This window comes from Sinocyclocheilus rhinocerous, unplaced genomic scaffold (genome assembly GCF_001515625.1).
Source record: "Sinocyclocheilus rhinocerous isolate Xijiao unplaced genomic scaffold, SAMN03320098_v1.1 scaffold2012, whole genome shotgun sequence".
Taxonomy (NCBI): domain Eukaryota; kingdom Metazoa; phylum Chordata; class Actinopteri; order Cypriniformes; family Cyprinidae; genus Sinocyclocheilus; species Sinocyclocheilus rhinocerous.
In genome coordinates, this window is record NW_015650320.1 from 174,917 (window position 1) to 200,911 (window position 25,995).

The 25,995-nt window shown below is 37.8% G+C and overlaps 3 protein-coding genes across 3 annotated transcripts in view; all 3 read right to left on the minus strand.

The window, feature by feature from the left end:
• The window catches only part of tmem200a (transmembrane protein 200A), a 23,537-nt gene extending 21,736 nt beyond the window's left edge, over positions 1–1,801 (minus strand). The window contains exons 1-2 of the mRNA XM_016516611.1: positions 1,749–1,801; positions 1,291–1,546 (exon numbers count right to left, since the gene is read on the minus strand). The gene's annotated coding sequence lies outside the window, so the exon portion shown is untranslated. The remainder of the gene's footprint in view (positions 1–1,290; positions 1,547–1,748) is intronic.
• A 15,822-nt stretch (positions 1,802–17,623) lies between these two features.
• Positions 17,624–23,274, minus strand: LOC107711616 (lethal(3)malignant brain tumor-like protein 3). The gene is made up of 3 exons (XM_016516617.1): positions 22,933–23,274; positions 22,717–22,779; positions 17,624–18,369 (listed from the first exon to the last, which is right to left on the minus strand). Exons 1-3 carry the CDS (start codon positions 23,047–23,049, stop codon positions 18,226–18,228), a joined length of 324 nt encoding a protein of 107 aa, XP_016372103.1. The 5' UTR covers positions 23,050–23,274; the 3' UTR covers positions 17,624–18,225.
• A 503-nt stretch (positions 23,275–23,777) lies between these two features.
• LOC107711611 (lethal(3)malignant brain tumor-like protein 3) overlaps positions 23,778–25,995 on the minus strand; it is a 54,981-nt gene continuing 52,763 nt past the window's right edge. Inside the window, exon 19 of the mRNA XM_016516612.1 lies at positions 23,778–23,953. Within this exon, the coding sequence (XP_016372098.1) occupies positions 23,778–23,953 (176 nt within the window). The remainder of the gene's footprint in view (positions 23,954–25,995) is intronic.

A 25,995-nucleotide genomic window follows, 5' to 3' on the forward strand; every position in this document is an offset into this window, starting at 1 on the left:
CCCCAACGGTGGTACCGGTATTACCGGTGTTGTCACACATCGATTAACCGGTAGGAAAATTTCCTCACCGTCACAACCCTAAGCTGAGCTCACAAATGCTGCTTTATCAGGCATATAACATCTGAGATGAAATGAAAATGACATTGAAAATGTTCTAAAGATAGTATTCCTTCAAAAATACAGTGATATAAAAACACCCAGGCCTCGTTTTGATTTTTAAACGTGCAGTACGTGCTCATGTTTATTCAACGAAGCCTTTTGGAAAACCGGTTATTTTTGATATTGTGGTGAGCGCCACAAATAAATAAATGTATGGGAAACACATCCCACAGCACAACCACCTGAGCCCAACTTCAGTCTACTCATCACCTTAACTTTAACTGCGTTTGTAGCCGGCGCTATAGCCAGACTGATAAACACACACAGACCGGAAGTTAACTTCGGGCTAGGCGCGTGCGCCCGACGAAACGTCTATATAAAGCTTGAAGCATCAGAATCGGCATCGGTATCGGCCGATCACCATGACAAGAAATCGGTACTCAGTATCGGCTGCAAAAATCCTGATCGGAGCATCCCTAATCACAACTAAACAGAATCCTACAGGAAGCCTCAAACCATGAATTAAGAAAGTAAACAGGGAGAATATTCATCTCATACTAAAAACTGGTTAAAAAAAAAGAGAGCAAACAGTTACTTATCTAGCAAAGAATTCTCCATCTAAGAGGCTTTCTGTGTTAAACCCCGGGAAAATCATTCTATATTATTTAGTATAATATTTATACTATATTAAATATTATTCATTTTGTTATGAATTAAAATCCATTTATAAATTGAGAGATTGTCTTAAGGCTGACTAGATGCTTGTATGAATATATATGACTACCCACGATCATCTGTTGTTCATAAGCACAGATCATTGTGTGTGTGTGTGTGGGAGGCAGAAGTAATAAAGTCCTCTGCGGCCCAATCATATCGATCATATGCTCTCCAATATTGGTCTTGTTTTCATCTGCTCATCTGTCGGATGGAGAGATACTGACCTTTAACAAACCTGCTGAACATTTCCTTTACCGCATCATACAGATGAAGAGAACCACTTCTATGTAAGTAGATAAGAATAACTGTGAGAAAATGGCAGAAGTGAAGAAATAAATTTGAAATCTGTGCGTAATGACGAAAACGCGTTTGCTATGATCTACACTTCACTAAATCCACATATATTTTTACTGGTTTGCGGTTCAGTGAATGATAAAGCTTAACATGAATGTTGTATTGACCGATAACACACACCTGTCTGCTGAGATCCTCCTCCTGATGTTATGTGTCCATTACGCACAAGCAGATCTCACGCGCAGCATCATATTTCCGCTTCACAGCGGAGGACACTTTCGCTAATACTTTGCTTTGAAAGCTGTTTTTCTGTAGTTTCATAATCCAGTCGATGAGATGCTCTTTGTTTGGATGTCTGGAGAGAAAACTTCCCTCTGAGCGCACTCATGCTCTCCATCTCAGCCCAGCGCGCGCGTTCGAGACAAACTTCACGATTCTTAACAAAGAAACAGAGAATATCTCTAAACGGAACAAGTTTGTCCTTTCAGCCCCCCTTTCTAGTCTATGAATCCATAATAAACAGTACAAAGACGAGCGTGATTTCACTCAGATGTTTGAATAATCCTATCAAACAGACGAGTTCGCGTCGACAAAAAAGTCGCTCATATTTGATTGCATAATTAATAAATAACAAATACCGGTGTTCTTTGTGAAGTATCTCCTCAGAGGCGGAGAGCTCGAGACCGAGGCGCGAATCGTTTGTAAAGGGCAGAGCGCGAGCGTTGCTTTGTACTCCCACGTGACGCCATTCCAAATGACGCATATAGAGAGAGAGAGAGAGACAGAGAGAGAGAGAGAGAGAGAGAGAGGACTGAAAAAAACCCTCGCAAACACGCTACGAGTTACAGCAAAACAACGCTGACATGATAATTTCTTGGATGTAAATATTTCTGTTGGCTATATGCAGAGGGTACTTAACCACAGCTACTGGCATCAAAATATTTTATTATAGAAGATAAACTCTGTTGCAGTGCCAGGGTTGCAAAAGCTGACAACCCTGTCACTTTATTACATAGAAATATGGATTGGCTGGCTGGAGTGAGATTTGGATGACATGGCCTGGAACAAGGACACACCTCTATTTGGATCCAACAATTCATATTTAATTTAATCTCAATACTGCAAATTACCTCTACGCTTAATGTTGCAGGACTACTAATGTTGTACATGCACTTTTTTAGAAACTTTCCCTATAACTTTCCCTACTACTAGCGACTTGGTGCAGAATCTTTGACTTTTTTTTATCCATTATACACAGTGTTGGGGAAAGTTACTTTTAAAAGTAATGTATTACAATATCGCATTACTCCCTAAAAAAGTAACTAATTACGTTACTTAGTTATTTTTATGGAAAGTAATGCGTTACGTTACTTTTGTGTTACTTTTTCTCATCTAGGCTGGGCTTGCTTGTTTGTTCATATGTAAAAACTTCTACTTTTGGCAAATGTAAAAAGTCCTTTCACCCCAAAAGTGAAATTAATAAGCCTCAGACTGCACGAAATGCAAATTCACGTCTGTACAGTAGAGGGTGCAGCTCAAACAAGCCTTTCAATTGTGCTGCCATTCTGGATTGCAGGAAGAATATGATGCAGGAGAAGAAAGTTCAACACTCTTCAGCAATAAAAAAAGAAACGAAACACAAATGTTATGTTTATCTAAAGTCATTTTTGTTTATTAGTATATGGTTGAATTGAATCACCGAAGGTCAGCAGCAAAGACATTGGTTAAAAATGTCATATTCTGAGTTTGCATTTCACTATTTTTATTCATTTTGTGGAAATACTCTGTTTTTTTTATTTTGCATGTTCACATTTAGTCTAGAACTACAGTAAGCATCATGTTCACACAGCGCACACAACGCCTCTGCATTTACTCCAGATTTCTCTCAAAATGGGGACAATCTATAAATCTGTCAATCTATAAATGGGAAAACAAAGTAACTGACTTTACTTATTTGGAAAAGTAACTCAGATATTTTCTTGTAAATTAAAAAGTAATGCGTTACTTTACTAGTTACTTGAAAAAAGTAACCCCCAACACTGATTATACATAATTACTTATATCTTTTAAAATGTTCAACATACCAAAACTGTTTATTATAAAATGGGGTTTAAATAAAATGTTTTCAATGTACTCCTCACTTTATGTTTAAACTTTGGGAAATTCATTGAATTAGACTTATGTTTTCCTTATTTTATACACAGTGTATTCCCACGGCTTCCTGAGGCAGATTTTCTTCTGCACATGGCGGTTAAAGAGTTAATGTACTAAAATGCTTTATCTAAAAGAGTACAGATGTCGGCATCTCTCTGGTTTCCTGTGTTTATGCTATGCATAGCTGTGTTCACAAGGCTTTTTCTCTCTCACACACATGAATATATCTCTCTCCTCGCTCTTTCTGTCTCTCACTCTCTAACAAGGGCTTTTATGACAACATGCTATTTTTCTTCTTTTAAATTTTGCACCCTTTTCTTGTGATCAAATATTTTTGTAATTCATTAACAGTTTTTAAAGATTTGTTTTTTGGTCCATTTGTTATCTGCTTGTTAAGTTGTGACATATCAAATACTGAAGTGAAAACACTATCTCAACAGCCGTTTATGAGGACTGTTCATTTATAGCGCACCTTTAAGCCGAGCTTTTAAAAGTTAGTGTATATGAGCATGTTTTATTGTTGGTTTTTGGCATCTGGAGGAGTGTTTTGACCCAGAAACAGTGACATCAGACTGAACAACTAAATTGGGACAAAACAGTACAGAAAACTGACAGCAAGCAAAGTGAAACCATACTACATGCCGGAGGTCTGCCCCCTTAGCTGTTTTAATTTCAATTATGAATTAGTGTAATTGTCTGTGTGTGTCTTCCTGCTGTGGAGAGGTGCCGCTCACTTCTAGAGCTATTTACCCCCACACACACAGCTCTCAGAGGCCCTTGTTTATTTGACTGACACTGTGGTTAACAGGGATGCAATGAGCTTTTAGAAAATAAAGCATTGTTATACGGTAAGAGGGAGGCATGTCTTAATAAACCTACTGGCTGGAGCAGATCTGGCAGTTTAATCCTGTTAAAATTATGTTTTGTCCTCTCTTCTAACATCTGTACATGCATGCATGCATCTCACCTACTGTAACTGCACATCTGGGATGAGTTTTCTTTGGTTTTCTCTCTGATGTCTCTACCCTCAAACAAGACTGAGGAAGAATAGACAGGAGTTAAAAAAAGAGAGTAATTTTGGTATTTGTGAAAGCATAGCTGGATTCTGCTCAAAATTGGAGTCATGAACAAGATCGCATAGCCTGTGTAGTCTGTCTAATGAATATTTTATTCAAGCGGAGCGTAGGCAGTTGGGAGCTTGTGTAGTGCGCTACAACATATTCCTGCTGTATTAATGTGTTTTTCAGTATTGTCATCACGACAGATGTTTCAGGTGAGTACATTACATCCACACACACTCTCACAGTCTCATGGGCCGTTCACAACAAGGACGATAACTATGAAGTTTTAATTGTCATTCTAATTCTATGGGAGTGGGGAAGTTCACAACACAGCAATAATGATAACGGCAGAGGAACGATTGTAAGCTGATGAATCATAAAACCACTGAAAGTCAATCAGAATCCACTCGGCTTTATTGAGCTTGAGCATTTAAAGCGGCAGACAGCAGGCCTCTGTATAGAGTTTCATAACGTGTTTTTAGGGCGTTACATGATTCGATTCTGAAACACTAAGCATTTGACTCATTGTTATGATCCCAGTCTGTACTCCCCTGTCTCGTGTTTCTGGACTCTTATTTTGAAGTGTTTCTGTTACCCATTGTTTCTGTGTTCACTTCCTTGTTTAGTTCCTGTTTTCCCTTGTTCCTTTGCGCACCTTATTTGTTGTCATGGGCTGTATCCCGAAATCGCCCCCTATACTCTTAAATAGGGCACTATTTGAGTGGACAGCCATTTGTAGTGGTGTCCGAAACCATAGTGGACGTTCTCGAGTACACTCATTCAATCCCACAATGCACCACAAAAATGAGTTTACAACCGGTGCACGCTCAATGGCTAGATAATACCCATAATGCACTGTGAGAGTCGCGCACCGAATAAATTGCCACGTCTCACCAGAAGATGGCACTTGCAGCTGAATCATCCATCATCCAAAGCGCTTGTCCACAGTGTTTAATACAGCGTAATACAACACAGGTATAAATTCATTGTAAATTGATTATTAATTTGTTAAACTAGGGTTTATACATAATTTCCACGACAGAGTTCAAGATAAATCCTTTAATCGTAAAAGAATTCACTCACTCGTTTTCATTCACTCCTTCAAGTGAACTCTATTAGTGGCCTAATGAAGGGAATAGTGAATGAGGGTATAGGGGGCGATTTCGGATAAAGCCATGGTTTCCCTTGTTAGTTTCCTTAGTGATTGATTAGCTCCACCCCCTTATAGGCCTATATATAATGTGTATATATGTGTTTCAGTGCTTGTTTGTGAGTCGTTGTCTCATGTAGATGCTTGTGTTCCTTGTTTCCTTGTCTCCAGTGGTTTCCTGTTGTCCTGTCTATTCATGTTTTGTTATTATTTAATAATCTCTGCTTGCACGTGGATCTGCCTCTTCTCGTCTTGGTACTACTCTCAGCGTTACACTCATAGTCAGAGAACAGCCAGCTTAAAATCACATTATTAAAAGAATAATTCATCTAAAATGAAATTTCTGTTATCTATAAACCCTAAAGTTTTTCTTATCCCGTATTATTTTCCTTCATGAAACACAAAAGATGGACAAAAGAGGCAGAATGTTGATGGTGATGCTTCAAACAGCACCCTAAAAAGTCTTCTAATACAATATCTTTTCGCTGATAATCTTCCTGTTCTTTGGGTCTCAAATCTCACTCACACATACAAACATATTTACACTTGGCACATCAAGATGCATCACGCCAGCTACTCAAATATTTTGCCAACCATTTTTATTCTAGAATTTTGAATTTAAACAACATAATTTACTACATGTATGAAAATGAATACAGGTACAAAGCATAAAATCTTGTGGATTTTTAAAAAACTTTAAAAGAACTAAACTCAGACCAAAATGTGAAGTGAACAAGAACCTGTTTCTGCTTTTGCTAGTGACATGCTGAAAGACATTACTTCAACAAGAACGCATTTTATTGTCAAAAGCCAATCCAACACAAGTCGTCTGACACACCCAGCAGGTAAATAAAACAAAATTACCCGCCCCTGTGAAAAATTACCCACATTTGGCTGGTGATGGTGATAATTTTCCCACCCAGCTCACAACTAAACATGACGTGCCAAGTTTGAATATGCAAACTTGGATGTGAGAATAACATTTGAGAGCTATAGTGGAGAATTAAAATTTCAGGGAGTAGCAAAGATTTACACAACCGTGATACTTTTGATATTTATGATACTTCTATTGTGCTTTTATTTTAATCCATTTTGGAGCTTGGTGGTATAAATCATCCACTTTTGTTGCATGCAAAAGAGCAGCTTAGACATTCTGCCTAACATCTCCTTTTGTGCTCCATGGAAAGAAATAAAGTTGATTGATAAAATAGAAGATTATGTAAATTTCTTGAGTGAATTGCTCCAGAAAAATTCTTTGTAAAAGTGTTAAGACTAGATGACATGATGATAGATTTAATTGTTAGGAAAATGTGTACTAAGCCTTTAAGCTTGCAGAGTGCTCATCATGAGCGCCTTACAACAACATCTTCATTTCCTACACAAGCGTATAATTCAGCCAGCATCACAGAGGAGGTGGATAGAGATGTGAGTCTTAAGAGCAGTGGAGGATGAATCTAACACTGAGACAGCGTAGGTGTGATCACTATAGTCAAAGAGAGTCTAAAAATAGGCATGTTCTTCAATTAATGAGCGCTTTTTTGCACATGCTGGGAAAAAAATTAAGAATCCCACCATTGCATTGATACAGGATTTTGGTGTTTGCTCTCTCATTTCATGATTCATGAAAAGACAATCACCTTAAGAGACAGCTGAGGAAAGCCTGATGCTGTCATGAATCCCAGATATGTGTTCATTGTGGAGGAATGCATGCATGCTTCTTACATTAGTTCATCACAGAGAACCACATGCCACATACATACCGTCATTCAGTTTTTAACTCATTTTGAGTATGATTATGTAAGGTGAAAGCATTATAACATGTTGACAGTGTTGAATAATGCTCCGACAATTTTCTGTTACATAATGTGTGAGTACAGATCAGGGTAATTCAGACCACAGATGGATTACCCTTCACGCGTGGGGATTCATCTATCACCCCAGCATGTACACAAGCAGTGTCTTATGTTACGTGCCAACACAGGGAAGTTTGGAGGTGACAGACACATATAAAACCCTCAAAAAGGTGTTTGTTGGGAGCTTATTGGTGAATAGTCACTGCATAAACACAACCAGAAGACTCAGCAAACACTTACAGGGTTAACACACCGACCCATAACCTTTTCAATATAGTGTTTGTTACAGTTTTTTTAGGTAGTTTGAACCAACATTAATACCTAAGACTCTTTCTGAATTAACCAGTGGTAATAACAGATGGCCATGTTTGGCCCAAAATTTAATAGCTACAATAATGGGGAAATTATTGTTAAGGAAAATATATAATTAGCATTTTCTCATTGTAGGAGCATTTCTAAACTTATTTGTATTATCATCAAAGTATTTTGTCAAGTTTTATGTTTTCTACAGGTAATGAGGGATTTTTTTTTGGTGTAAATCTGTACTTCCATTTCAGAAGGGGGTGCTGATATCAGAGAAACCAGCAGTGTGACATGATAGATAAAGACATTGCTTGTTAGGAAATAAAAATTGGTTACACTTTATTTTTCGATAGTCCACTTTACTATAAGTAACTTTGCCGCTACTTGTCAGCTAACTCTCATTAGAGTATAAGTAGACTGTTGGGTTGGGTTAGGGTTAGTAGAATAAGTTGACATGTAGTTGCAAAGCTATAAGTAACTTTGCCGCTACTTGTCAGCTAACTCTCATTAGAGTATAAGTAGACTGTTAGGTTGGGTTAGGGTTAGTAGAATAAGTTGACATGTAGTTGCAAAGTTATAGTCAGTTGAATGTCTGTTGTTGGACTATCAAAATTAAGTGTTAAGCATTTGCATCTTGTTCTTATGAGTCAAGACATCAGCATCAGTGCAAAATTACCAAGGACTGGCAACCAAAACCAAAAGTTTTACCAGTACACTCATGTTGCTGTTTCCACAAGCAATAAAAACAACAACCACAAAAGTAATGAAAGCAATCATCACAAGTTTTGGGCAGGGGCTTAGGTTTTGGCTGGTTTGTCTGGCAGTTAGCACTTGCTGGTAGATGTAGTAACTACACCATTATTTGGGACAAAAATAAGAAAAGAAACAAATAAATTGCTATTATTTCATTATATCATATTAGATGCTTTCACAATACCTAAATTAATATAATGTAGTAACAGCATGAAATAGACTAGGGGTCTCCAGAGACGGTCCTGGAGGGTCGGTGTCCTGAAGAGTTTAGCTCCAACCCTAATTAAACACACCTGAACCAGCTAATTAAGGCCTTACTAGGCATAATAGAAATTTCCAGGCAGGTGTGTTTAGGCAAGATGTAACTAAACTCTGCAGGACACCAGCCCTTCTGGACCGAGTTTGGAGACCCCTAAAATAGACCATGCAATAATTGTAATAAATGTTTTTGTATAAAGTTCAGCGTGTTTAATCTAGTAGTGTGTAAGGCATGAACTCTATCTTTTTATTCACTTTTATGTAATGTGTGTAACGTGACTAATGATTGTGATTCTATTTTACTATGTATGTTGTTACTAATTTTGTTGTGCTGCTGAGCCAAAGACAATTTTCCACTCTGGTGGACAATAAAGTTATACAATACAATACAATACAAGTTCTTCGAGTGATCAGTCACATCGTGGCATTTATGGTTCAGCTAAGAGGCTTGTGAAGTGCTAACGAAGAAAAAATGAATGACGTCAACATACAAAACCGATACAGTGCACACCTGAACCAGCTAATTAAGGCCTTACTAGGCATAATAGAAATTTCCAGGCAGGTGTGTTTAGGCAAGATGTAACTAAACTCTGCAGGGCACCAGCCCTTCTGGACCGAGTTTGGAGAGCCCTAAAATAGACCATGCAATAATTGTAATAAATGTTTTTGCGTAAAGTTCAGCAAGTGTTTAATCTAGTAGTGTGTAAGGCATGAACTGTATCTTTTTGTTCACTTTTATGTAATGTGTGTAACGTGACTAATGATTGTGATTCTATTTTACTATGTATGTTGTTACTAATTTTGTTGTGCTGCTGAGCCAAAGACAATTTTCCACTCTGGTGGACAATAAAGTTATACAATACAATACAATACAAGTTCTTCGAGTGATCAGTCACATCGTGGCATTTATGGTTCAGCTAAGAGGCTTGTGAAGTGCTAACGAAGAAAAAATGAATGACGTCAACATACAAAACCGATACAGTGTACCAAACATACCATTTACTGTAGGGTGACATATCTCCTTTCTAATGTATTCTTCTCACTCTTTTCTTTGTTGGCTGAGATATTTGGACTGCAGTGTGAACGGATGAAGCTGGTCTCAGGCAGTGTGTCCGTTCTCATCACAGCACATGTGCATCTGTGTCTAATGTTAAGACATTGGGACATTTCTCCTCAAAACATATTTTGCTCCAGCAGAACACCAGACATGGAATACCATCTGTTTCCAATCCGAAAAGGCAAGTCATATTTTCCATATGCATTAAACAAACAGTTGGAGACACTGACAACTGCAGTCATTTACAAATGTTAACCTAATAGAAAAAAGATTAACATGAAACTGTTTAAATATTAGTAAGTTTAACAAAAAAAGGTTAAAATGGGACAAAAACCGGTTTATTGGTTAACTACAAGTTACCTTACCATATTTGGTGAAATATTATTCTAATGAATCTTCTATACTCCAGAATATAGGTGCAACGGCAAGTTTTATTTTGCAGGTTGGTGGAGGCTACACGAGGTAAACCAATGGAAGAAACGGCAAACAACAAGAAAGCCCATGAGCTGTGTGCATACATTCAGTGTTACCCAAAGACCTGAATGAAACATACTCCTCATAAGAATCACCCCCTTTAAAATAATCACATTTTGTTGCTTTGCAGCCTGAAGTGAAATGGGCACAGTTTTTTGTTTTATCCAGCTGTATTTACTCAGTGAAACTTATAACATCCAAGTGAAAGATAAAACACTAAAATGTCAGAAAAAACTAAACAAAACAGAATTACTGAGTTGGAAAAGGATCTCCCCCTTGTGTCAGTATTTTGTTGAACCACCTTTTGCTTTAATTACAGCCTTTATTCTGTTGGGATTTGTCTACTAACTTTGTACATCTAGACTTCTTTGCAGAGCTGCTCAAGTTCAGTTAAATTTGATGGTGAGCGTTTGTCGACCGCAGTCTTCAAGTCATTCCACAGATTTTCAATGGGGTTTAAGTCTGGGCTCTGATGAGGCCATGCGAGGACATTCATCTTTTTCTCCTTCAACCGCTGTGTGCTCAGTTCTGCCGTGTGCTTTAGGTTATTGTCATGTTGGAAGGTAAACCTTCTTCCCATTGACAACTTTCTGGCAGATGACAGCAGATTTTCCTCAAGAATTTGACGGTATTTTGCCCCATCCATGTTTCCTTCTACCCTGACAAGTGTTCCAGTCCCTGCTGCAGAGAAACACACCCATAACAGGACATTACCACCTCCATGCTTTACTGGAGGAATGCTGTTATTTGGATGGTACTTCACTGTGCTTCTAGGCATTAATAAAGCCTTTGAAATGTTTTTGTCTCCATGTCCTGACTTGTGTCTGTCCACAACTTTATCCCGGAGATCTTTTGACTGTGCCTTGCAGCTCATAGTTAATTGTTTGCTTCAGTTGCACTACCAAGGACTGCCCACTGGGCAAAGTTACATCGAGTGGACGTCTTTTTGAAGTCTTTGCACACATTGAAAAGACGTCCACTGAGGAGCCAGAATTAAAGTTTTTATGACGTCTTTTTTTGACGTGTTCTGTGTGTTTGTCCAAAAATCATGGAATCATGGAAATCAGACCACAACATCAGATGCTCATTTTGTGATGATTTTATCACATCTTTGCATGAGTTTAAATCTAATGCATCACTGAGAGTGTTTATTTGGTCCAGAAGCAGTATAAATTATGTCTAAATGAACCTTAAATGATGTTGAAAATAATGTCCACTGACCACATTTGAACTAGTTTTTAACCTTGTACGGAGGTTCCATGAACGTCTATATCGGACGCGCAGAACACGTCAAAAACACATGTCATAAAAACTTTAATTCTGGCTCCTCAGTGGACGTCTTTTCAACGTGTGCAAAGACTTCAAAAAGATTTCCACTGGACTTAACTTTGCCCAGTGGGTGAAATGCTCCAGGAAAGCTCTTTTCATGCTGAGCTAATCAAAATGACCACAGCTGATCACAGATGAAAGTCAAATGGCTTTGTGTGCCATTGAGAAGGTGATTAACTAGACCTGATTGTTTTTTTTGTTTTGTTTTTTTCCGTTTTTCGGAGTGGGGTGATCCTTTTTTCAACTCATTTTTTTTTCTGACATGTTGGTGTTATATCTTTCACTTGCATGTTATAAGTTGCACTGAGTAAATACAGCTGGATGAAACAAAAACTGTGTCCATCTTCATTTCAGGCTGTAAAGCAACAAAATGTGATTATTTTAAAGGGGGGGTTGATTCTTCTCTCTACCCACTGTATAGGGGTGTAATATATCCTCCTGATTCATAACAAGTGCTAGATTTCACAGGGACTTTGCCACAAGTTAGAAATCTAAGTGATGGTAATTGCTGATAGGCAGAAGCTGAATGAGGTAGTGATGTGGGATTTACAATTGTATGAGTGACGGACAAAAAACTTTGCACAAGTCCATCTGAACAAACATTAAAGCTTCATATCATATGACTCCGGGTTCTCTAATACGAACACTGTAGCAGTTAGCTCACTCCAAACCAGAATTTAACTCCTAATTTAGAACAACAATTATATTTTGAAAGACAATAAGATGTAAATATCTTACTGTACAATATTATAAAAATCAGTTTCTAAAATATTTCTTAACAAGATAAAAACGTGTCAAATGTTTTTTAATTGTTTAAAATTCATGGTAAATTAGTATTATCATTATTATTATTATTTTGTCCAATAAGGCATTACATTTACTATTTAATTTATTTCACTTATAGCTTCTGTCTATAATGTTCAAATAATCCTAAAGAATGTGTTTAGATGTGTTTGATTAGGGATGGAGCTAAACTCTGCTGGACAGTGGCCTTCCTTAATCTGATTGGATGGTTTTAAATAACTTCGGCAAAAAATGGCACGCAAGTGTTTTTAATCAGTCCATCTGGAAACTTCCACCTGGAAGTCCTGTTTATAAGGTACTGAGATCATAAAGTGTTTTTAAAAGCAGAAATAATCTCTGACAATGTAAGGTTGCAAGGTTTGTGACAACAAACCTTTAAAAGGTGCACCATTATTTGAAATATTTTTCCAGACTCTTTAGACAACTGCCATAAGACCTTCTGACGTCTAGTCTACACGAGACTACCCTGGTATTACCCTCTTATTATTGGCAACATTTGCTGAAACTTGTTAAGTCATTGTGTAGCCTTCCGTTGTTCCCTTTGCATTATGTTATGGGTTAGGGTTAGGTTTAACATTTACTTTGCACTTCAACTGCTTACACACAAAAACTTGTCACACAGTTTCTGAAACCTGACACTCAAACACCAGAACCACACACCAAATCTGCAAAACCATAGACTAATTCTCGGCCTTTGACTAAGTCAACCTGACTTTTTTGACCAGTGACCAGGGAAACAGGGCGGTTGGAAGCTAAGTATACATATTGGAATGATTCTCGGCTTCCACTCAAGGAGTTGTGTGTGTGCTGGTGGCCATGGCAGTATGTCTGCAGGATGTGTCTAATCTCCTGGATCTTCCTATCCAACAGACTCACTGACACACCCAGGAAGGAGAAGAATACCTTCCATACTTGAGAAATAAATTGAGGACTGACAGTAGTTTAGTACAGTGCTTCAGTGATCTCTAGGGCAATAAGAAGACCCTTAAGTAGCAACAGTCAGGCCTTGGAGAATCCCTCAGTGACAATGATGTGGAGGCAAGGAGGGTTGTGAAGAAGTCCACTCCTAGGTGTTACCAGAGATTATGGGGAACATGCAGCAGAATTAGTTTGCCTGCTAGGAGATGATGAGGAAACATGGAGATAGAGATTCCAAGCAGGCCTTGATGAATTGTTGAGCTTTCTAGGCCATGCTGGGCCACTGGTAGCGATTCTGTAGGAGTGAAAGGGTTTGATGGATGCCAGGATGACCACTGCCCAGGGCAGAGTGCATAGAATTCAGCAGAGTTAGCCAAAGTGAGGTGGGAACATGAGTTGTCCTTCCAGTGCACCCTTGCAAGGCTGGTTCTGTGATAGTGGCTTCAGCAATCTGGTCATCCAGGGTTCATTGCAATAGGGTTGGCAGTCATTTAGAAATAAATGAAGATTTCAGGTTCTTAAGTAGAAAGGGTATCTACCTTGATGTTCTTGGACCCTAGACCAGTGGTTCTCAACTCCAGTCCTTGGGACCCACTGCTCTGCACATTTTGTATATCAAGTCACTTTTATTTATATAGTGCTTTATACAAAACAGATTGTGTCAAAGCAGCTTTACAGTGTCAAACAGGAAAACAGTTTGTCAGTAATGCAAGAGGGCAATAACAATCAGTCAATTTTTCAGTTAAAATCAGTTCATTGATGATGAACTGCCCTTGACCAGTGGTTCCAAATCCAGGTTCTGGAGTTCCTCCAACTCCCCCAACTGCATATTTCATATGTCTCCATAATGAAACACACCTGACTCAACTTATCAGCTCATTAGTAGGGACTTCAAGACCTAAAATAGTACTTTTGGGGGTACTCCAGGATCAGATTGGGGAACCACTGATGTAGATGATAGACAGGTGACTGTCAAGTTGAACTTTGTAAAGAACAAGGCCCATGGGGCCTGGTGAGGGTTCAGCTGTCTATCCTCTTGGAGGTATTGGAGGTTGTTTAACTTACTTTTTTTCCCCAAAAAGCGCTAATGGGAGTGGAAATTTAATACTCTCCTCTTGCGTCTGGAAGGGAAACTCCTACAAATGCATATTCAGTAAGGTCAGGCGCAAAAATAACTGTGTCCACGCCTTTTCAGTGCTAATTCTTCACTGTGCGTCTAGTAAATCCTGACAGTACTATTTTAATGCCAAAAGATGGTTTGCACTGGCACAAGCTGTTAGTAAAACTGGCCCTTGGTTGTCATAATTTTGCTTTACCGAGGTGAGTTTGCATGAGAAGGCAGCAAATGGATGGAGTTTTGCTGGATCTCCCTGTCGTTGAGATAACACAGCTTGTACGTATGTAGAGGAAGCATCTACTTCAACCAAAGGTAAGTCGGGATGAGGATGGATGAGGATGGGGCACTGGTTAAGGCGTTCTTTAAACTTTGGAAGGCATAGGAGGCTTTGGGCTTCCAGGACAGAGACTTGGGCTTAGAACTAAGGAGAGAGTTGAATGAAGCTGTGATCACGGTGTCTTATAGATGAATCTTTGGTAGAAACTGGCAAACCCCAGGAAAATTGTATGTACTATGACAGTGGAAAGAAGTGACCAGGACTGAACTATTTGTACCTGAGTCCATGAGTCCATCTGCACCATGTCTGATGTTGTAGCTCAGGAATTACACAGGAGGTGGGTGGAAAGGACACTTAGAGGAACAGACAAGGTTTTCACTTTTCTAAAGTACCAGGGTCACATGCTGATTGTGTTCTGTCAGGTTGCGGGAGAAAATGAGGATATCAGTATTGCTTAGAACAAAGACAAGTCTCAGAAAACCTTGTTCATTAACCCATGGGATATGGAGGGAGTGTTGACTAGCCCATATGGCATGACCTGATACTCACAGTGGCCTGTAGGTGTTACTAAGGTGGTGTTCAATTCATCTCCCTTCTGCATTCTGACAAGATTATAAGCACTGTGAAGGTTGAGTTTTTCAAACACTATTGTTCCACTCAGCAGTCACTCCTTTGAGTATCTGAATATATAATTCAGTCTAACATTTTGCTGGTTTGTTTAGTGTATGTTGTGTGAAGATGAATGAGATGGATTCATGTTGCTGTGAGACATTGGCAGTGTGAATGGGGCTTGAGAGACCTCGGATGCAGTCCCTCCCACCCAATTATTTACATCACCAGCACTTAAACTGACACTAATTTAAAATAACTAAGCAAATAGCATGTACACATAAATAGTTCTGACCTTGTCTGTAAATTGTGAATCTTAATCTTAAAACATTTCTCATAAACAGCTACATGTCTGCCTCTGTTTATGTTTGTGTAGTGTATAGAATGGGTTGCATTTGTAGGTGTAACTATAGTACAATTCTTGACAATCCAACACAAGCCCTGATGATCAAAGCATGAATGAATGTACAACATTCATATGGTCAGAGTGTTAAAAGCACATATATTTCCCTCAAAACCAAGACTGTAAGATTACAAGAGCAGGAATTTATCTTCGAGACTGTAGATAACGGGGGAAGGGGTGACATGAATCTGTGTGAAATGGATAATAAGCATTGATCTATAGATTAATAAGGTTAAAGCAAGGGATGTACACATGACAAATATAAAGCTTCCTTTCAACAACAGTCATGTTCAGACTTGCCCTATCACCAATAGAGGTCTGTTAATAGATTAATCCCTAGAGAATGTCATTACTCATGTTCCAACACTTTTGTCAACATCTCCAGGGCTCAACACAATATAAATCATTGGTAACTGTAGATATAAGAGTGAGTATGGTGCAAGTAGTAGGTTCTTGCAATGTTACACTGAATGCCATTTTGCACCTATGCATCAAAAAATGAGATCTTCCTTTCTTCAGTATGCAGCTATTTTGTTTAGAGCTTTTGCCTGTGTCCTGTTGCATGAAGCAAGCTGAATAAACTCGGAGTTTCAGGGTAGGTTTAGTGTTGACAAAACCAAACAAATCCAATCCGGTCTATAATGAGATCAGTGGGCTCACATGTTCACAAATTAACTTTAGTAATTGTATGATCTAAAAGTTTATGATTAACTCTGGAACACGTGCAGCAAACAGCCAATTACATGAAACATGGAGAGAGACGGTTTAATTAACTTCTTGTTATAAAAAATATCATAAATTGAATGCATTTACAAGGTGAGAAGAAACATCATTACTGAAGGCACCTATGTATTTTACTATTATATAGTAAACATTTGTTCTTAAACATTTGTGGCAGTAATGGGATTTCTTCTCACTATATGTTATCGATTCTACCAGTACCTGATTTTTAGGCTTTTGTATTTTTAGCCAATTTTGTGTAGTGTATGCAGTCCAATTAAATCATGAGTTTAGGAGAACACTACTGCTGATATGACCTTCTTGTTTGTTCATCACACTGGAAATGCAAAATCAGGTGCATTGCATTGTGGGATACCTTATTCCACAGTGTGCTCTGTTAAATGGTGCACACGGCAAATGTAGTAGATTTGCCGAAACCCATCAAGGTATTCCATGTATACAGTATAAGCACAAACTGCACTGTAAGTATGGGTAGAATGTTATTCTGAACACAGCCGATGTTTAATCATCTGCTAATTTGAAACAGGTGTCAAGAAATCAATTAAAGAGGTATAATGCAGTATCATATGCAAATGTTATCAAATAAATAAACCAGTAATAAAATAAATGGCACATTATATTAATCATGCCATGCAATCATTAAAAAGACCATTGTGTTGACAAGACCTTTCGATCATCAAGTTTATTTTCAAATGAATTACAGTGAAGTTTAGTAGTCCATCCAACAGTGCTGCACTTCCACACTAAACCATTGCTTATTTACACATTTTATATTTCAATTTTAAATCCCCAAACGAACTGTTCATTACACGCTCTCATGGCATGAAAAAAAAAACTGACATGATAAATGAGTTCTGAATATGGGAAATCATACAGCTAAGCACCGCGAGTTTACTCATTTTAAAAAGTGAGTAAAAACAGCATCACAAACAGTTTTGGTTTGTTAACATACATATCCACAATGACATATGTTCAGCACTTTTTTATATATATATAGTCAAAGTATTAAACTTAAATAAATAGATGTGAGATTTCATGTATTTTAATGCTGCATACCTCAGCAACTGAAATAAAATTAATACGTTTGTACATTACACTTTTTTTTTTTCGTACACTGTGCACATGAAGGCATTCTGAGAATTAAGTTACATTCTATTACAAAATACCAAATATGGCTCTCACAATTATTATTTGTGCCTTGAGTGCAGCTTTACCCTCCGTTCTCCATTTCTACATCCATTGTATCAAAACAGATAAAGAAAGAAAAAAAAGAAATTCCATGAGTGTAACCGTAATAAAGAACTGTGGCATGATGCATTAATATGACGTCACAGCACACTGGAAACAAGAAGGGGATCAAGAAGAGGATCCATGTGTTCATCTAATGCTCTGATAATCGACCCCCTTCTGCTTTCAAAACACTAAAATTATCTACAGCTATGAATTAAAGGAGAGTTTTAACAGAAACAATGAGTCATAAGCAGACATTGTGCGGCTCTTCAGTGCATGTAGCTGAATTCAATTAGCACCTGAATTTAGAAAAGCGCTAATTCTCCGATAACCCCTCAGTAAATATACATTCTCACCGACAACACTATAATGAAAGAGCACTACATGAAATCATCATGTGAGTTAATAAGTGCGTACAAATATGATTATTAATGACAGTGCAGAAACGTTCTTGTGCTGTCTGAATGAATTCTGAATGTCATTATATGTGTTTAACCTGCTCATTCGGACATAAACTACATCGTGTTGATCATGTATAATAGTGTGGTGTGTACTGTATGAATCTTCATGACGAGCCCTTTGACTGAAGCAGTTCTGAACTCTCTTGGCTGTCAGTCTGTCTGGTCAGAGTTCGTTGCAGGCAGAGTTCTCTGTTGTTTTAAACATTAGAATAGAGTTATATATCTTTAGAGCCGGCCCTAGTTTAATGCTGAGGATCTTCACCAGGTCCACCTGAGTCAATAAGAGGAAGGCCTCGCCATCAATTTGCTGAAACCAAACAACAATAAATTAGCTGATAAACATACACAGCTGTCAGTGAAGTAGATGCATAGCCCGTGCAATTCTTTAATTCAGTGTAATTTCAAGGTGTTTTGCTCTACAACAAAATGTCCTAAACTAATGTTTGCTGAAATTCATGCAATAGAACAAACATCTCATTTCTGTTCGCAAACAGACATTTGGTATTGTATGAAATTTAGTGATTATACATCACTGTGTAGTTATTTTTACTGGAAATTCAATGGAAATGTTTTGTATTTAAAATAAAATAATGTCGATGTTGATTTGTATAATTCAAGCATACTGCATAAATGAAAGGTGCTTCATCTGATTATTTTGTCTTCATATTTAGGTCTTGACAGACACAATCCAAAAGATCAGATAATTAGGGATGCACCGATATTAAAATTCTGGCTGATAAAACAAGTTGATAATTATTTTATATGTTATGGCTGATAAACAATAATTGGATAATATTAAAATGATCATTTGTGTAAATAAATTAAAATGAAAACATCAAAATGCTACAATTCAGGCACCATATAATCATTTGCAGAATGACAAATTTATAGTTATTTTGAAATTTTAGTCAAGTTTATATTTAAGAACTATTTAAGTTATTAGTGTTTTTTAAAGATGAACTTTAAGTGAAATGGCAGCAAAGGTAATCTAAAATATAATATATATTATTTCACCACAGGTTGCCTCAAGATTTTCCTCTGGGTTTTTATTAAGGGGTTTTTCTAATTTATAAAATAAAATGAGGTGTGTGGTAAACATTTTTGGATGTTTTGATGTCAACGTAAATTACAAAAACTCAACCCCCAAACGTTCGCATGTAGGCCCAGTTACTTATTATAAACATGTTTTTAAAAATAAATATAACTGCTTCAAAATCAAAATGTGTGTTTCAGTATGGGTGTGTATAATTGATGTTGTAGAGTGAAACATCAAAGTATCATTAATTTATATTTACCACAGATACCCATTATAAAAGCCCATTGGAAGATCTGGAGGGAACCCATGGTGAATTAGTCTTCTGGGGTTTGACAGCAGCAGCAGCACTCTATGGCCATGCAGATACATGTACCGCGGTATCAACGGCACGGCAGAATCTCTAGCAGTTCACACATATCTGCCATTGCATGGGATGTACTGAACTGTTAAACTGCCAGCACTATCCTGTGTGAAAGTGAAGTGTGTGAGATGATGTGGAAATGTACTCAAGGTGCCGATGCCGTTGAAACTACGCAAACAGTAGAACTCTTGTTTTAGCCTATAATTAGTAACACATTGCATCTGTTCCTTGCAATGACAAACCACATCCTCCCATTATAATAAGCAGATCTGTTTACTCTGGAAGTGCCTCGTTGCACCATTTTTACACCACTGGATTTCCACAAAAAAATTAACTATGATTTCAGCAAGGGATAATGTACATCCAGCCGGTTGTTTTCGCAGAGTAACCCCCGACAGGGCGATCAGCACTTGTCTCACACTGAAGGGGGTTATTCTGCGATAACAACCGGCTGGATGTACTGTACATTATCCCGCTTATTAAACATCTACTTGCTACATTAATAATTAGACACAAAATTTTAAGTTGAAAATTTGAGTTGAAATATTTGTACGCAAAGCCTCAGTGAAGTTGAAGCAAGTTCAAACTAGACAGACATTTACAATTAAGGTGATAAAAGATATTGATTTAAGACGAAAATGTTTTAAAATCTTACCAGTTTGTTAGTTATCTTATAATCCATTACAGTGTACAAAACAATCATTGCAAAATGGCAGCAGCTGCGTTTGTATGAAACGAGAGAGCGAGTCAGAGACACCAGAATGACAATTGTACACATAATATTGAATGGAGTTTTAATATTTTATTAGCTGACCAAACGCAAAGCTTCCACCAAGAAAAACTGTTCCTATCAAGAGTATAGCGCCGACTTCAGTTACCCGGATGAGCATGTTATCAGCTTTTACCGGTGGTTATCGAGGGATAACAGACCTCGGAATGTCGCGACTGACCAATCAGAATCCAGTATTCCACAGAGCCGTGTAATAAGGCAGGATATTTTCAAGCGTACATATTCTGACATGACGTGCAGCTTTGACACATCCAGTGTAGACAACATCCAGCTGCTGCGTCACGATGTGATGTTGGTCACTTTCAACACAGACACGGTGTTTCAAATGAATCTAATGAGATCACAGCACAATGACTGAATGGAATGGGTGATTGTGTGAGACAAGTGCAATCTCAGTAAATCCAAAGCTGCTGTCATTTTATAAGATCCTTTCAGATAAATGTTCATGGGGTTCAAAAGTCTAAGAGCACAAGTCTAAAGCCTGGAAATAAACAAGATGTTAGAAATTTTACAGTCTGAAATCAAATAATGGTTATGCCATAAAATGAAGAGAAAATTAAAGATTCTGCAAATTTCTATTTCACAAATCAAATGTCCATGTCATTTTGAGTGCTGCTGCCATTGATTAAAAAAGGGCACATAACAATTACTAAGACATTCAGAAATGCATGTGAGATTTTCAATTCAATTTCAAACTCAAACTGTTATGCTAATTATATATGTTTTAAATGGAAAAGGTTGTATGCAATTAAAACATTTTCACAATCAGTTGTGTGTGTGTGTGTGTGCACGTTTTTGTGACAAATGAGGACATAAATTTGTATAATGACAAGGGTATGACATAGGTATTACAAGGAGAAGGTGACTTTTCAGGACATTACCCCATGTCCCCACTTTTCAAAACGCTTATAAATCACACAGAATGGAGTGTACTGAAAATCTGAAATAGCACAAAGTTTCCTGTGAGGGGTAGGTTTAGGGGTAGGGTTGGTGTAGGGCAATAGAATATACGGTCTGTACAGTAGAAAAACCATTACGCCTATGGAGAGTCCCCACTTTTCACAAAAACAAACCTGTGTGTGTGTGTGTGTGTGTGTGTGGAATGGATTGGCTGCAGGTAATTAAACTCATGCAAATATTGTGACAGTGATTTTAACCAACAGTTCAATATCTGCAGGATTTAAAAAATCTAATTTAAGACTTTTTGAGACCTTTTTAAGACCTGCACAAATAAAATTAATAGCATGTAAGTGGGGGTAGGGTAATGTCTAAAAAGCATGATTTACAGTTCTGTTACAGGTTTTCACACAAGCAAAAAGTTTTGTAAAATGATGAACTCCACATTTCAGCCTTTAAACCATTTTTAAGAAAAGGGATGAGTCAAAATGATCAATTATTACATTCATTTAAACAACTATTACCAGTCAATTATTTTATTAATTTAATAACATATATCTTAATGTTTTAATTGTTTAGATTTTTAAAGTGCATTAGCATTAGCTTCTTGTCGATCCACCTGTTCACATTTACAATTCTGAGTGTTTGCTGTGTAAAAATATGGGTCGATTTTCACTTTGTTCGGAACAAAAACAGAAGGGCTGATTGAAAATGCACATTCATTCCCTGCCAGCAGGAGGAGCTTTTGGAGCGGCAGTTTTCCCGGTAACAGTACTGTACACAAAGCAGCACAGCAGCTGACTTTGAAACGTGCAGCGCTCCTGTTTATTTAATGAAATCATTGCCTTTTGAAGTTTAATCTGTCCCCAAATTTAAAACCTCTTGAAATCCTAATTAAGACTTTCTTGTACCATTTAAGACTTTTTATGGCCCCGCGGAAACCCTGACAAACATGAAGTTAATGTTAAGTGACATTTTAAACACAATATTACCAGTTATTTTGCCTAAATTTCATAAGCAAAACTGAGCAGAGATATGTGAAACATCCCAGTGCGGTTTTAATAAATATCGGCATTTTATATTATAAAACAAACTCTTTTAAAAGAACACAAAGTAGATGAATTTTCACAAGTGCTCTGAGACTTTTACACCCCATTGTATGAGAGGACTCATTAATGCAGCTCCCATTTGCACATATAATTAGAAAACACAGGACAAGACACAGAAGTGAACATGAGGGGAGAGAGATGGAAAATAAGAGCAGACAGACAGCAGCTCAGAGAGCAGAATTATTTAAAGCAGCAGCCCTCTGGCTTTTTTAACATTCTTGTTAGCGGTAAACAGGCATGATGCTGTGACGTGGGATGACTTGACATGCCTATAAATGGTTTCAATGAGTTCTCCTCACATATCCCATCATGCCCCATGCTCTCTTCCTTATGCATTATATTCTGTTCCTAAAATACTTCAGTTACTCCGGCTGCCAAACCTCATGATGGAGGACTAGTTAAATATTTCCCAGAGGATTCAGTCGCTCTGATTCCACTCGTGATTTAAAGGAATACTTTACCTCTTCTCTGAAGGTGCACACTTGCTCCTTGCAGCCTGGAAGTCCTTGAATAAACTCAATCACCTACAGAATAACAAAGAGGATTAGAGGAGGGACAGCAGCTGAAGTTAACCGAGTCCAAAACTAATCAACTGATCTAATAAAACCTCGCATTAATTCTGTCTTGAATTTGAATAGCACGTGGGATATGCAGATTCACACGGGAGCTCTGTGTACCTCATTCACGCTCCACGCTGCCACTTTACTGGCTGTGATGCCTGCCACTGTTGGAAGCAGTTTGCTGTGCTGATCCCAGCAGTGAGGCATGCTGGGAGATGGGCTGGAACACGGCATGAATACAGACTGGTGCAAAGCCTGCTGTAGAGTCAGCTCTGAGAGAAACAGAGAGAGGGAGTCAATTCCATAGTAAACTGAGCATCATTACGCCCTACTCAGGGTATCACCCTAGAGATGGACACTGGGTACTGCAGACAATGCTTTGGAATATATAGTGAAATTAAATGATTACATAAAGTAGGGATACGCCGATATTTATGGCTGATACCCATAAGCCAGTCATTATTTTCATGTTATAGCTGATAAATATTAAAAATCATTGTCTAAAAAAAATTAAAACACTAAAACTAAAAACAGCTGTTGTATATGCTGAAAGTACATTTTATAATAAGAAACAGACAATAGGAACAGATAAATGTACAATTTGAAGTAAGACAAAAATATGTCTTTATAAGAAGGAACCTTATAAAGGTTGGTTGGCAAAATATTGTGCACAAAGCACAAGAACTATTTGAGTCTTATGTGACATGTATGTTGCAGACCAACTCTTGACAGCTCTATTGTAAGTCACTTTGAATAAAAGCGTCTGCGTTACTTTATTAATGTAATGTAGAAATGTAAATGTAGGTATACTCCTACACACTCTTTAAGGTTATGCTCGTCAGGACTAATGGATGCAGTGTCCATTAACTCATAAAGAATGTAATTTAAAGTCATTTATGTTTAATGATACTGATTTTCTGACACACAGAATCATGGCTAGTAGTGCTGACACAATACCAATCTCAGTATTCAGAACACCAATACCAATCCACGCTCCACGCTGCCACTTTACTGGCTGTGATGCCTGCCACTGTTGGAAGCAGTTTGCTGTGCTGATCCCAGCAGTGAGGCATGCTGGGAGATGGGCTGGAACACGGCATGAATACAGACTGGTGCAAAGCCTGCTGTAGAGTCAGCTCTGAGAGAAACAGAGAGAGGGAGTCAATTCCATAGTAAACTGAGCATCATTACGCCCTACTCAGGGTATCACCCTAGAGATGGACACTGGGTACTGCAGACAATGCTTTGGAATATATAGTGAAATTAAATGATTACATAAAGTAGGGATACGCCGATATTTATGGCTGATACCCATAAGCCAGTCATTATTTTCATGTTATAGCTGATAAATATTAAAAATCATTGTCTAAAAAAAATTAAAACACTAAAACTAAAAACAGCTGTTGTATATGCTGAAAGTACATTTTATAATAAGAAACAGACAATAGGAACAGATAAATGTACAATTTGAAGTAAGACAAAAATATGTCTTTATAAGAAGGAACCTTATAAAGGTTGGTTGGCAAAATATTGTGCACAAAGCACAAGAACTATTTGAGTCTTATGTGACATGTATGTTGCAGACCAACTCTTGACAGCTCTATTGTAAGTCACTTTGAATAAAAGCGTCTGCGTTACTTTATTAATGTAATGTAGAAATGTAAATGTAGGTATACTCCTACACACTCTTTAAGGTTATGCTCGTCAGGACTAATAGATGCAGTGTCCATTAACTCATAAAGAATGTAATTTAAAGTCATTTATGTTTAATGATACTGATTTTCTGACACACAGAATCATGGCTAGTAGTGCTGACACAATACCAATCTCAGTATTCAGAACACCAATACCAATGAAAATAATGGATATCAAGTTTGATACAAAATGTACAAAAATTGCTTCCAAACACTTATTTTAACTGATTAATTACTTTAAATATTATTATAATTATTGTAATTATAAATGTAATGTTTAAAACCATTAGAAAACCATGTAGCGATGTAGTTTTCAACCAACTATATATATATATAGTTATGATATTCGTTAAACAAATAGTACACAAGAGCAATTTGAGGGTTTTGTAATCCCAAGTAAAAGTGATTTCCTCTTGGAATTCACCACCTTGATCATAAATGACAAAATCACATCTTTTATATACATCACCTTGTTGAAGTTGCTCTTTTCACTTTTGTTCAGAAGGTCCCTATGAATCGAGTGCATTCCAGCAGCGCCCTTCAAGAGTGCAAAAATCCATTTAAATTCACCCAGAGAGCATCATGTTCTCAACAGATATTGGTAAAACTGGTTCACAGTGCACTTAAGAGTGGCATGCACAGCGTTGACGAGCTGTTGTGCTCCGTGCTGGAGGCCAGACGCTGAGATAACACCCTTCCCCACTGTCTGCCTTTCATGGTTAATTCACTCTGACAGAGCCCTTCTTTGAAGTGCGAACAAAAAGAAACAGAACGTTTTAAGAACACGTGTTTATCTCAATATAATGCCAACAAAAGAAAAATAGATCTACAGACAAGGTCAGTCTGCACATATATCAAATAAGAAGTCGATTGTGAGGTTCTACAAATTAGCCAAGGTGTGGTAACGCAGTATTACAGTGAAGTTAACACATGTACGGAGGTTAAGCACAATATGAACCCTCCTAACTACAGTAAAATCCCTCAGTGCCTTGAGTAGCTTACTGGTTTTATAAAATGCCATGACTGGACAAGAGACTCTAAACACATCCCATCCAGATGCTGTGCCCCTAGTCTGTAGGAGCTTTGTATGCTTGTATTTTTGTCTTCTTTGAAGCACACCTGTCTTTATATGACAACTGAGATAGCTCTGAAATTGGTGGGACTTGATAGCTCTTGAAATTGGTGGGCCAATGACATCCTCAAACTCAGAGTGCCAGTAGACACAGTGGCCTGCATCAAATCTGGGGTGGCAGAGCGTGGAGAAATGCAAATGTCCATTGTTGGGTGGGGGTAGTACCCTATGGTAGGGCGGTGCAATTAATCGCATGCGATTGTCATGCGCATCTCGTCAGTAAAGCCGGTTCCGTGATTGGTAGTAAATCTCCATCACCTGCTTTCAGATGGAGCGGCATTTAATAAACAGAGCCGTAGTTCACTGACAAGCTAGGCAATATCGCGTTCATAATCGAATGCGATTCATCTGCGA